The 13,246-nt window shown below is 32.8% G+C and overlaps 1 protein-coding gene across 2 annotated transcripts in view; it reads right to left on the bottom strand.

Annotated features, from left to right (window-relative positions):
- Positions 1 to 13,246, bottom strand: part of LOC128189011 (uncharacterized) — a 47,887-nt gene that overhangs the window by 15,833 nt on the left and 18,808 nt on the right. For both annotated transcript variants that reach the window (XM_052860382.1, XM_052860381.1), the window contains exon 4: positions 5,039 to 5,171. In XM_052860382.1, the coding sequence (XP_052716342.1) occupies positions 5,039 to 5,171 (133 nt within the window). The remainder of the gene's footprint in view (positions 1 to 5,038; positions 5,172 to 13,246) is intronic.

Genomic DNA, 13,246 nt, shown 5'->3' with positions numbered 1-13,246 from the left:
ACACAAAACAATGTTTCTTTCCAAAACATATTCACTTATTAAATACAGTAAAACACAGGTATAGTGAATGGGCTTATAATGAATTGATGCTAATAGGGAAGCTATTTTCATTCCTTGTGACTTTTTTACAAGTTGTAAACTTGACAGACATAACAAATTACGCTTATAACGAAGCAAAATCACCCCTTCCTGACTCTTCGTTATTAAGCATGTTTTTACTGCAATGTTAGAAAGTTCGAATTCAAGACAATTAAATTTCCAGAAAGTTTTAATCACAATTACTTTTTTCTTCTAAATTCTAATGCATATGAAATAGTGAATATTTATAACCTTGCAAAATTCATGTTCATGATGTGCAGCTTTAGATAATAAACAGCTACTATAAAAGCTATATGGAGTTTTAACCTAAACCATTTAAAAAAAACAAAAACACTTTCATATCTAAAGTCTACACTTTCTCAAAAAAAAAAAATATCTGTTATTTTTTTGTACTTTTTAATTTGTGTCTGTTTTTCAATCTGTTCAAAAGAAAATCCAATAATTTAATTCAATGAGTGCTATAAGCTTTTCTTAAAGTTTGTCCTATTTTCAGTTTTTAAACTCATTCCATCATCATGATCATGCAACCAATTGTATGGCTCTATTTATATTTGAAAAAGTCTGTTGCATTGTTCCACGTGGTTTAATTCCAAAATCTCTATCATGGAAAAACTACTGTAACTGTATTACATTTGGCTTTGTATTCTATTTAGCACCTTTGGCGGAATGCAGCTTATGCTAAAACAATTAGCTCGCAAAATGCCATGCAAAGTACAAGAATAGTCGCATTCAGGAATACGCTAATTCAAATCCACACCAACTTGTTCAAAAACTAATTTCCGCCAAATATATCGTACACGCTAAATATAATACGTTTACAGTATATGAAATGAAAGTTAACATGGTTAAAGTGCAAAAATGCGGTGTAAAATATATCTTCGTTGAGGAGGAATCAATGATCATAAAAGACAGGTATTTATATTAAAGTCCCTAATGAAAATTGTAAAAAAAACAAAACTTTAAGCAGGTCAAGACTTAATTGAAGTGATGACCAATGACAGCTGTTTGTTTCTCTCAGTAATGTGCCTATACAAACTGTCACCATGCTTGTCCGACCGAGGAAGCTGAGTAATTCAGTTGTAAGTGAGATATGCATCAGTTTTTAAATTGCAGTGTTTAGAGGATTTAATGAGCAATAAAATACAATGTGTTATAAGTAAGTGTACATGTACTAGTATGAATGGCCCAGCAGGAAGATACAGAACTAGACACTTGTTGCTATAGCAACAAAAAGGTCTTCAGTTCCTCATGTATTAATCTGCACAAAAAATCCAGTTATCTTGTAAACAGAAAAATGGATACATGTACATTTTGTCTTTCCTCAAAGTTTGGATGTTCAAGTTTTTGTTAGTTATGATATCTCGTTGAAAAAAAAATTTTTGTCTCGGGACCGGAAACGAACAAACGGAAGTGATTTAAAAAATGGAAAGTATATATATTAGTATATTTACCTACGGTACATTACTGTTCATCACATTGAGCAAAATGTTAAAAAAAAGTTAAAATTAAAAAAAAAAGTTCTATTGCTTGAACGTTTCTAGTAATAATCGGAAGTGACGTAGGACCAAATAAAACCCGTAAAACACATGTTCAATCAATGTCCATTATCTATATAAGTTTTGTGTCTTGATCTATCACAGTCTCTGAGATCTTGTGGGTACTTTGTTTTTAAAAAAAAAAGGCTACCTGAGATATTTGAGATGTCTCACCGGAAGTAGAACTTTTTTTACCATGTGTATAGATGACCATTTTGTATTTCTATAGCTAAAATGTTACTTCAATGCTAAAACACCAAAATATTTTTAAAAAATCAAAATCTGGTGTACTTCCTGTGACGACCGGAAGTTACGCTGAAAAAAAAACAAAATAGTGTTAACACATGTACATACATAGGTCTATCATCCCACAAAGTTTGGTTGTTCAAGTTGTTACCGTTTTTGAGATCTCGTCGAAATCAGGTTTTTGGTCTCTGGACAGGAAACGGCCAAACGGAAGTGTTCAATGTAAATTGTATTAAATATTTCTTGTATACTTGCTTTTTTGTACATTATTTTTCATTTATCTAACTAAACATATCAAAGAAAAACAGTTAAACTGATAAATAGCTCGATTTGTTTGAACTCTTCCGGTGTGGACCGGAAGTGACGGAAGACAAAATGAAACCGGTTAAACACATCTTCAATCAAATGTCTATCATCCACGAAAGTTTCGTGTCTTGATCACTTATAGTTTCTGAGATCTCATGGGTACAAAATGTGTTTTAAAAAAGCTTCCTGAGATGATTGAGATATCTCACCGGAAGTAGAATTTTTTTGTTGATGAAACCTCGCATTGATAACTTATGTATAGATTTAAACTAATATATTTAAATTATGGAAAACGAATTAAATGCGTAAAATAACTATTTTTGAAGTGCTTCCGGTGACGACCGGAAGTTACGACGAAATAAACAAAAGTGTTTAAACACATCTACATACACAGGTCTATCATCGTACAAAGATTGGTTGTTCAAGTCTTTACCATTTTTGAGATCTCGAGGTGACAAGCTTTTTCGTTGCGGGACAGGAAACGGACGACCGGAAATAAATTTTGAAAATATGAAAAATAAGTCCCTAGATTTTATCATTCCCTATTATTCCTGAAAATTTCAAGAAAAAATATCCAGTCATCTCTGAGAAAATCGGGGGAAAAAAAAAAATAATAATAATAAAAAGAAACATTACAATCACTATGAGGTCTTCCGTTTCCAACGGAAGACCTTAATAATGTCAGTGTTTTCTGGTCAATATTTTTAGCAAGTTAAACACAATCATTATGTTATTGATGATCAGGCCAGGAAAAGGACAGCAGATTGATATTGTTCGATGAAATGTAAGGGTGGGGGTGGGGAGAGTGTGGGGGGGTATTTAAGTACTTAAATAGATTTTGACACTTAATGACAGTGCTTTCTGGTAACAAGCCTTCTTGTTTTACGTAACTTCATTTTTTAATCAAACGGGAAAAAAAATGAACTTTTAACATAAAAAATGATCTTAAGTGTGCAGTGCATTTCATCTTTTTATGATATCTGAATTGCTGAACACTGTAAGCACTTGATGAAAGATGTGATAATATATTGTAGAATACTTTTTTCCATCTGTGTGTCTACGGCTCTACACTGGGTGTGTTTTTCTTTAAACTCAATCTATTCGAGGTAAACTTGAATTTCTTAAACACCTCTGCATTAATTCGCTTTAAATTGTCATCATTCTTTGTCTTTGTAAAAAACTGTTTTAAATTTATAAAAGATCCTTTCTTTCTTTTGAAACCTGATATCAATGGAAAAAGCATCTTCTTCTGCATGTGATTTCCCACAGGAAGTTTCAAATGATAAACTGTGTGTTCCGGAAGTCCCCACTTATTGGGATGATAACACATCAGTTAATCTGGAGTAAATCTTAGTTTTTAAAAAAGTGAAAGTATCAAAGTTAACAGAAGAAATGTGAATACATCATGGCTTTCTCATTGCAAGTGTGTTTTAACAGACACAGAAAATGCATACTAGGTATTTCCAGAAATCCAAAAAGGTAGTTATATGTATATATGCTCACTAAGCATAAAGGAGACAACTTATATTTTTTAATCCGTTTCCCCAACCACATTCATCCATAGATAGCTATAATGCACCAATAAACTAACAAATACAGCTTCTAATTTAACACAATCGTTTCAAGGAGGCACTGTTAGTTAGATTGATGTACGTATCCATCATTTCAAACTTAATTAAGTACCTGACTAATCACTAAGGGCAATTTACATTTTGATTATCGATTGATTTCTCTCTGGACCATATATAAAAGAAATTTTTCTGAAGGTTAAAAAATAATATTAATGTCTGCAACCATTGAGCCTTTTTTCCTTGGGGATAACTTTTCTTTTCTATGAAATATTACTGATTTTGAATGCCTTCTTCTACCTTCCCCTGTCTTTATTAATGGTGATACTGCTTTATTTATCCACTAGAGTACTGATATTATCCCACACAGAAAAATAGGCATCCATTGAGATATTCATCATTTCCAACAAGATTGAATAACAATAGACTTGGTGGAAGGTGGGTGGGGTGAGGAGGCATATACCTATCACTTAAATTCCTTTTCACATCTTCAAAAAAAAAGTGGATGGTGGTGGTGGTGGGGGGGGGGGGGGGAGGGGGAGGCAACTCCAGAGGGCTCATTAACGTTAAAACTAGGTTTAGTTCGTCATAATTCTACCATCCATTAACATGGTTGACTGCCACATTACTCTGTATTCTTTAAGACTTGGATGTGAACAGGTATAAAAGGTAACTTTACTTTCCCTACTACTGGTATTTAGAATCAAAGTACTGAAAGTACTGAAAAGCTCTAACCTAGCTTAGTTCTAAGAAAATTTACTGTGTGCAAGCGTAGACGGAAATGAGCTTTATTGAAATTTTGGTTTATGTTTAATGAATATCAATTTAAAGTATCGAAGGCCAGATTTCTTTAAATATATGTTACTTTCTTAAGATGATGTGAATTAAAGCTGAACACGATTTGTATATGGATACTTGCCTGAAAAAAGATATGTTAAAATCACGAATTATACCTTTTGAACAGTAATTTATCACAGTTTTTGACATTTTCTTGCAAAGAATCGATTTTATTTTTCTATATTTTAGCTTCTGAATACGCACTATATTTTTTCATCACTGCGTAGCATCCCGTGCTGATGTACGTAAGCCCCGCAAACCAATCGTATCTACTCGGCCATTTCCGTCACCCAGATAACTGGTTCCCTATACCTCTTACCAGTTTAAATGATGTATATTTCTGCTCATAGAGGGCAGTTATTCCTTGCACCGGAAATAGAAGTCTAACGACAATAAAGCGCTGAGCTATGCTTAGCGCTTTAAAAACTTTACAGAGAACATAATTACCCATGGATTTTTGTAAGAGTTGAACAAGACATTCTCCTGCAGCATTACAGCATGAATAGTTGCCTGAAGTCTTGTCATCACAGGCCTTCACCAGTTTGGATTTATTCACAGCCTGATCATCGCTACCAGGGATCTAAGAGAGAACATAAAAACGCACAGATAATTATACACATAGTTCATTTCTTCTTTATATAAAAATTGAATACAATAATACTAAAGGTACTGTGAGCAAATTCACAAATGAGACTCCCGTTTTTTTAAACAATGACCTTGAGCATGCACAACCGACCCTGGGTTCACGACACATCCTAAGGTCAATAGCAATTTTTATGTGAAGTAGGAGCTTCCATTATTTCTCCATAAGAAAGGTCTAAAGCTGACACAAATTACGAATGCTGATTGGGGTAGTGTAAAATGCAAAGCTGAAGATATTGATTCTGAAACTATTTATAAACTTTTCATCAAAATCAGGAACACTTATCAGCAAATGTATTCCAGAGAAGACGCTAATTGTTACAATATAGAAACATAGGTAATCACAGATTACAAAGCTCACCGAGACGAGACATCACCCTTATGAGACTTCACCTTTATGAGACCACCTTTATCATTATTAAATGAAAATCATACTTTATGATCTTGGATATCCATGGATTCTGTTTTGACACAATATCGTATATCATCTGTTAAAAAATTGTATGATAATCATATGTTCATATGTTAATCAATACAATAATATAAAATTAAATATTGCATCCTATCATATTTACAACATATATCATATAATACAATAAAAAACCATAAAAAACAATGATGAGATATGATATTGTAACGTATGATATGACATTGTATTGTGTTATACGTTATTGTATTTGATCACATAATACAATATCATAATATATAATACAATATAGTATTATATTACAATATAATATTACATAATACATCATAACATTAAAACATATGATATTATATTGCATAATATAGTATGATATTGTATGATTATCATACTGTATCATTTTTGATACATAATATGATATTGTATCATATGATACAATATAATTTGATACAACATTGTATCATATCAAATGAAACAATATTATGTGATAAAGTAACATATTATATAATACAATATCATATTATACATATTGTATCATATGATACAATAATACATTTTACAATATCATACAATACAATTTCATGTGATGTGATAATATATCATATTATAAACCAATATCATATTATACAATATCGTATGATACGATATTATAAAATATATCAGTATCATATTATACAATTTCTTGTGATATAATTCTATATTACAGAAACTAATATCATATTATACAATATCGTATGATACAATATTATAGAATATACAATATTGTATCATAGGATACAATATTATTTTTTGCAATATCTTATGTAATAGTATCATGTGATAAAATAGTAAATTAATAATACAATATAATATTATACAATATTGTATCATAATATACAATACTATACATTACAATATCATGATACAATATCATAACATAAAATATCAAAAAAATTGATATAATATGACATCGTATCATATAACTTTATATAATATTACATATGATATTATATTGTATCATATTAAACAATATTGTGTCATACCATACAATACTATATCATAGGAATCATGTTATATCATTTATCAACAAACACATCTATCTATCGAGCAGGTTTGAGTGAGGTAGGAGATTTCTTTAGCATCCTTGATAATGGAGATCAGGCTCTGCATCTGAAGCAACCTCTGCGTTTCATTTATAATATAATTAAAAAAACTATGCAAGCTATCATCTATAAAACATGTGACCTGTTCCAAAAAAACTAAACCTCATCCAGCATCTGAAACCTATGGCTCAGATTCAGCATTCAAGCCTATCAGGTGCATCAGTTTACATAAGACGCATCTCCATGCAAGTTTGGTGAAGTTCAGACCAGTTATAACTAAGATATCATCATCAGAGGGCACTAGCAATTAAAACCTTAACCTGCTCCAGCATCCGCAACCTATGGCTCAGATTCAACATCCATGCCTGTCAGGTGCATCTGTATCATAAGACACACCATCCATTCAAGTTTGGTGAAGTTAGGTCCTGTAATAACTAAGATATATTTTTTAGCATCCTTGATAATGGAGATCAAGCTCTGCAACTGAAGCTTCCTCTGTGATTCATTCATATTACAGTTTAATCAACTATGCAAGTTTGAAATGGTACTATTATATATTAAACATGTGACCTGTTCCAAAAAACTTAACCATATCCAGCATCTGAAACCTATGGCTCAGACTCAGTATTCAAGCCTGTCGGGTACATCAGTATCATAAGACGCACCATCCATGGAAGTCTGGTGAAGTTAGGACAAGTAATAACTAAGATATAATCATCAGAGGGCACCTGTTTCAAAAACTTTTACCAGCTCTAAAAACCTTAACCTCCTTCAGCATCTGTAACCTATAGCTCAGATTCAGCACCCAAGCCTGCCTGGTGCATCAGCATTATTAGACACACCATCCATGCAAGTTTGGTGAAGTACGGACCAGCAGTAACTTAGATATTGCTATCAAAGGGCACCTGCAACAAAAACTTTAACCTGGTCCAACAACCTTAACCTCCTCCAGCATCTGAAATATAGGACTCAGATTCAGCATCCGAGTCTTTCAAGTCCATAAGTAGGTCCAGATGCATCATCCATGCAAGTTTGGTGAAGATAGGACAAGTAATAGCTTAGATACAGGACCTGTAACAAAAACTTTAACCAGGTCCGGACGCCGACGCCGACGGTATAGCATAAGCTCCCCCTGACTTTGTCTCGGTGAGCTAAAAACTACTTAACGAGGCCGGGTCTAATTTGTTCTGCCCTAGACTTTTGAATGAAATTTTTTGCATGAATTTCTACGGATATAGTTATTATTTTAAGACAAAAAAAATAAGGCATTTACCACACCGTTTGTTTAAGGGGTCATCTCAAAGTTTGTTAATTTTTAACATAGGACCCTATGGGATTTTGCTTGAAATGTATCAATTTTGCACATTTTTTAATATTTTTTTCAAACTTCTGCCCTAGGGATTTCTTTTTCTGTTCTACATATTAAAGTTATTGCTAAAAGGCATCAAATGGTCAAATAAAAAAATCCTTTTACCTCCTGGTTTGTTCCAGTGGTATTATCAAAGTTGTTTTTTGTATGCCCAATATCCCAGCTTGTAAGATAATGGCTATGTTTTATTTGACAAAGACGGAAATTGTGATCTTAATAGCATTATTAAAACATTCAGAAATATTTAAGTAATAAATAAATATATAACATCACATATTAAGGGTCATTAATTTAAAATGCATGGTAACTGTCTTGAAATATATGAATTGAGCTATATTTAGGCGGGTTAAGAAAACGTGACAGAGGGCTAGGCTTGCTGAACCATCTTCACGTTTTCGACCAGAGCCCAAATATAGTTTATACTTCAAGACATTTATGTTTATTCCACAATATATCATCAATTTTACGCATCAAACGAGCTATATATTTTCAACAAGTTTCGCTGAATATCTGCAGTAGAAACTATCATGCCATGGCGTCAACAAAGCAAAAAGATGACGTCACAATACAAACGAAAAGCTGCGCGAAAGCGTGCGTACTCGTTCTGTTCTCGGCCTCGTTAAATTCAATCCAAACAAAACTAAGGCTGTCTTTTTTACCACAAAATCAAGCAACAAATTACCTTAATATTTTTCAGCATTATACGTTAGAATATATCTCTGAGTCAACACAAAAACACTTAGGTTTACATATAGCAAGCGATCTCAAATGGTCGGAGCACATTAGTACTATAGTTAACAAAACACTGGAAAAATTTGTTCTCTTGAAAAAATTAAAATTACTTAAGTCTTGAAAAAAACCCAGCCTTTCCAAAATACATTACCTTTGTAGGGCCAATTTTTGAATAATGCGGCCCTCAGTTGTTTGAGACAAATGTAGCCAATATGACATTGACAAATTAAAGAAAGTTCAGTTATATGCTGCCTGCATTGTTACAGGGTTACCAATTATTGCTTCAAAAACATCCTTATATTTTGAAACAGGCTGGGAAACTCTTACTGACAGAAGAATGATGTCTTAACTTACCACTACTGTGGCCTACGGGTATAACAAGTTGGATATAACGAGGTACCGCTTACAACGAGATGATTGTGTGGTCCCAAATTATTTCTTTATTATTTCCCTTTAAAAAATGCCAGATACAACGAGATCGTTTATAACGAGACTCCATATATTACGAGGTAAAAATTTGTGCCTGTTAGTTGTAAGCGCTATCGGATATAACGAGGTACTCTCTGCACGCTTGATCACACAAGCTGGTTCCAGGTAACTAACCGTATGGCCATGTAATTTTCACAGGTATGTATACACAGGACAATAGATTAAAAGTATTCAGAAATAATGATGAGTTGTTTTTATTGCAATGTTCACAGTCATGGCTTCGAAGTAAAGGAAAAGGAAAACAATTTCACTAGAAACAATAGGACTTATTTAGATATAATTTGTGCCCATTAGTAGTAAACGCTATCGGATATAACAAGTATTCACGACAAAGGAAAGTAATTTCGTTAGAAATAGTTAACAATGAATGAAAAATTAAAAGTGAAATTGCAAAGGCCTATCCTATGGATTAACTTCGAGTACATTTTAATAGTACAATTAAAAAAAAAACAAGATTTAGAAAGCTTGGAAGAGTTAGCGGACTTATTGAGAAAAGTGTGTGACTCTAAAAATAGCGATATCTGCATTGGGCCTTCCCATATTATACATGTAAGTGTTGATTCACTAGTAACGGTATTAAATTTCGACAGAGATACTAAGTTAGTAAAATTCAGAGTAAATTAAGAGGATGACGAGACAAACACCGAAAAAGGTGGTGATGATATTGATGTGTCGGCAAAAACTCGAGAATTTTCTACCAAAAATGCATTTCATGTGGTAACGATTTTCAACCCTTTTTCATGCAGAGAACAGACATCGAAGATTCCACATTAAGTGTTTTCCAAAATTAAAACTGATTGACGTAACGGTTATTGAAAATAACCAAAGCATTTATATTAAAAAATACAACAACTGACAATCACAGTTTTTGTCTCTCAAGAAGTGAAAGTAACGTGTTTAAAATTGAACACGTAATTGTTTCATGGTCATTTACATGAATACGCTGTAATAATGTTACTTTTCAAAAAAGTGTTAATAAATTATACGTATTTATTTAATTATCACTTGTTTATAAACGTTATTTGAAATGTAAAAAACAACGATCTTGTATCACCATGGGAAATGCAAACCTCGGATATAACGAGTATCGGTTATAACGAGAAATAAAACTATAATGTCCTCACCATCTCGTTATAACTGAAGGCCACTGTATGTACAAGATCCACAATAAGTGTGTCCCTGAATATTTATCTTAGATTATTCCTAATACTAAGAGAAATAATTCTGCATATAGAAAATTATAGTTTACCTAGGTGTAGAACAGAACTAGACAACATTGAGATGGTGATTATCTCAAAGGGCCCCATTTACATAGTGGACAATATGTAGAGAAGAATTTCAGAGAATTTTGCTTTGACCTTGACCTATAACTTCGAAATTTTCAACCTGGAATAGAACGTTGTGAGGTTTTAATCTTATCCACATCATGCATTTTTGGCAAACATGTGGGATTTTGCTACAACTTGATGTACTTCTCACGAGTGTGAGTGTCATAATGCATGGTATGTACTAAGTAAAAGTAAAGACATGTTTTTGTGTGAGACAATTTCTAATAAATAGTCCTTGTTAATAATAATGATATCAATACAGAAGGAATACAAAAGTTCATTCCTTATTTCATAATAACCCTTGTCATTAACAAAATGCTTTGACCATGGTGAGTGGAGGAATATTTCTTGATGGCAACCAGAAATTTTGATATGACAACCAGAATTTAGTCACCATGCTTCCACACAAGGTACACTTTTTCTTGCCGACTGGTTTTGAGAAGAAGCATCTTAAAAATCATCAAAAAATTTCAATAATTCCTTAGACTAATTGTCCTGGTCCTTAATTTTCACTACTTTGAATCCCCTTTGCCTAAGGACGCTTTGTGCCAAGTTTTTTTTTGTTTTGTTTTTTGAAACATTTTATTGAAACTCTTTTACAATTTTACATACATGGTACAAGAAAAATTAATATATAGCATAATATTATGCAAAAGAGTTATATATGATAGAGAAAGTAAAAAGAGAGAGAAAAAAAAATGACAGACAGGCAATCACATCATGTACATCAAACATAAATCAGCTATGTATATTTTACTTCTAGTAATAACTATAGTAGATTTTGGGTTTATAATTCATAAATTCTATGTATTAAATATCTAATATATATGCTACCTACAGCAAATCACAAATTGCTTTCCATTCTCTTTCATATTCTAAATATTTGCAGTTTTTTAATAACATAAATTTCAGAATAAGGAATCTGTCGGCAATTATGATACTTAAACTAAAAAAGTCAAGTTTTTGGATAGGTTTGAACTTACAGGAAAAAATGTATTGTTTACTTTTCAATAAGTTCTGAACTCTGTATAATTTTTTATTGTTGTATTTACCAAAAAGTATGCTTCTTTTATCAAAAACAAAAGAGACATTATATTTTGTTAAGAACTTTATGCCAAGTTTTGTTGAAATTGGCCCTGTGGTTCCGGAGAAGTTGAAAATGTGAAAAGTTTACTAACAGGCGGACTGACGGATGACAGACAAAATGTGATCAGAAATACACATTTGAGCTTTCAGCCCAGGTGAGCTCAAAAAAATTTAAATAATGTTTTAAAAAGAACTAGAAAACTGACCAGTCAGGAAGGGCCCCGCTTTGACACTTAATATAGAGAAGAGAAAAAAACTTTGAATTCCATCCTCTTTATATTAACATTGAATCTTCTATAAAATTTCAAGATAATTCCTGAATGTCCAAAAACTCTAAATAGTAACCTTGTATCTGCATAAAACAGGGATAACCTCATTTCTTATAAAAACAAGAGGCCCATGGGCCACATCGCTCACCTGAGGAACAAGCGGTATGATAAAATCAGCTTAATGGAGTCATAATACAAACTATCTGGACAATGTACAATAATACATGTAGATCCTGTATAAATAAAATCCATTTTCCCCTGGATATTCTTATGTTTATAATCATTAGTCCCCTTTCTGACAGGATGATTTTATAGTCATGTCATATGTTGAGTATTGCAGTTCTCAAAAAGATCCTTAACAATAGTTTATACATCGGATATAAACGTACATCAAACTCTGAACCTTCTCGTGAGGCCAAAGAATTGTCCTGGGGCCAAAGTCTTAATAATTATAAAGAATCATCTGGCTGATTAGTTTCTGAGAAGATTTTTAAAGATTTACCCTATATATTCCTTTGTTAAACTTTGACCCCCCATTGTGGCCCCACCCTACCCCTGAGGATCATGATTTTCACAACCTTGAATCTACACAACCTGAGGATGCTTTCACACAAGTTTCAGCTTTCCTGGCTGATTAGTTTTTGAGAAGAAGATTTTTAAATATTTACTCTGTTTATTCCTATGTAAAATATCGACCTCCCATTGTGGCCCAAACCTATCCCCAGGGGTCATGATTTTCACAAATTTGAATCTACACTACTTGAGGATGCTTCCACACAAGTGCCAGCTTTCCTGGCTAATTAGTTTCTAAGAAGAAGATTTTTAAAGATTTACTCTATATAATCATATGTTAAACTTCGATCCCCCATTGTGGCCCCAACCTACCCCCAGGGGTTATTATTTTCACAACTACCTGAGGATGCTTCCACACAAGTTTCAGCTTTGCCTGCTGATTAGTTTCTGAGAAGAAGATTTTTAAAGATTTACTCTATATATTCATATGTTAAACTTCGATCCCCCATTGTGGCTCCACCCTACCCCCGGGGGTAATGATTTTCACAACTTTGAATTTACACTACCTGAGGATGCATCCACACAAGTGTCAGCTTTTCTGGCTGATTTGTTTCTGAGAAGCAGATTTTTAAAGATATACTGTATATATTCCTATGTAAAACTTCGATCCCCCATTGTGGCCCCACCCTACCCCAGGGGGTCATGATTTTCATAACTATGA

The sequence above is a fragment of the Crassostrea angulata genome, chromosome 6, assembly GCF_025612915.1.
Source record: "Crassostrea angulata isolate pt1a10 chromosome 6, ASM2561291v2, whole genome shotgun sequence".
NCBI classification, from domain to species: domain Eukaryota; kingdom Metazoa; phylum Mollusca; class Bivalvia; order Ostreida; family Ostreidae; genus Magallana; species Magallana angulata.
This window is presented reverse-complemented; position numbering and strand designations above follow the sequence as displayed.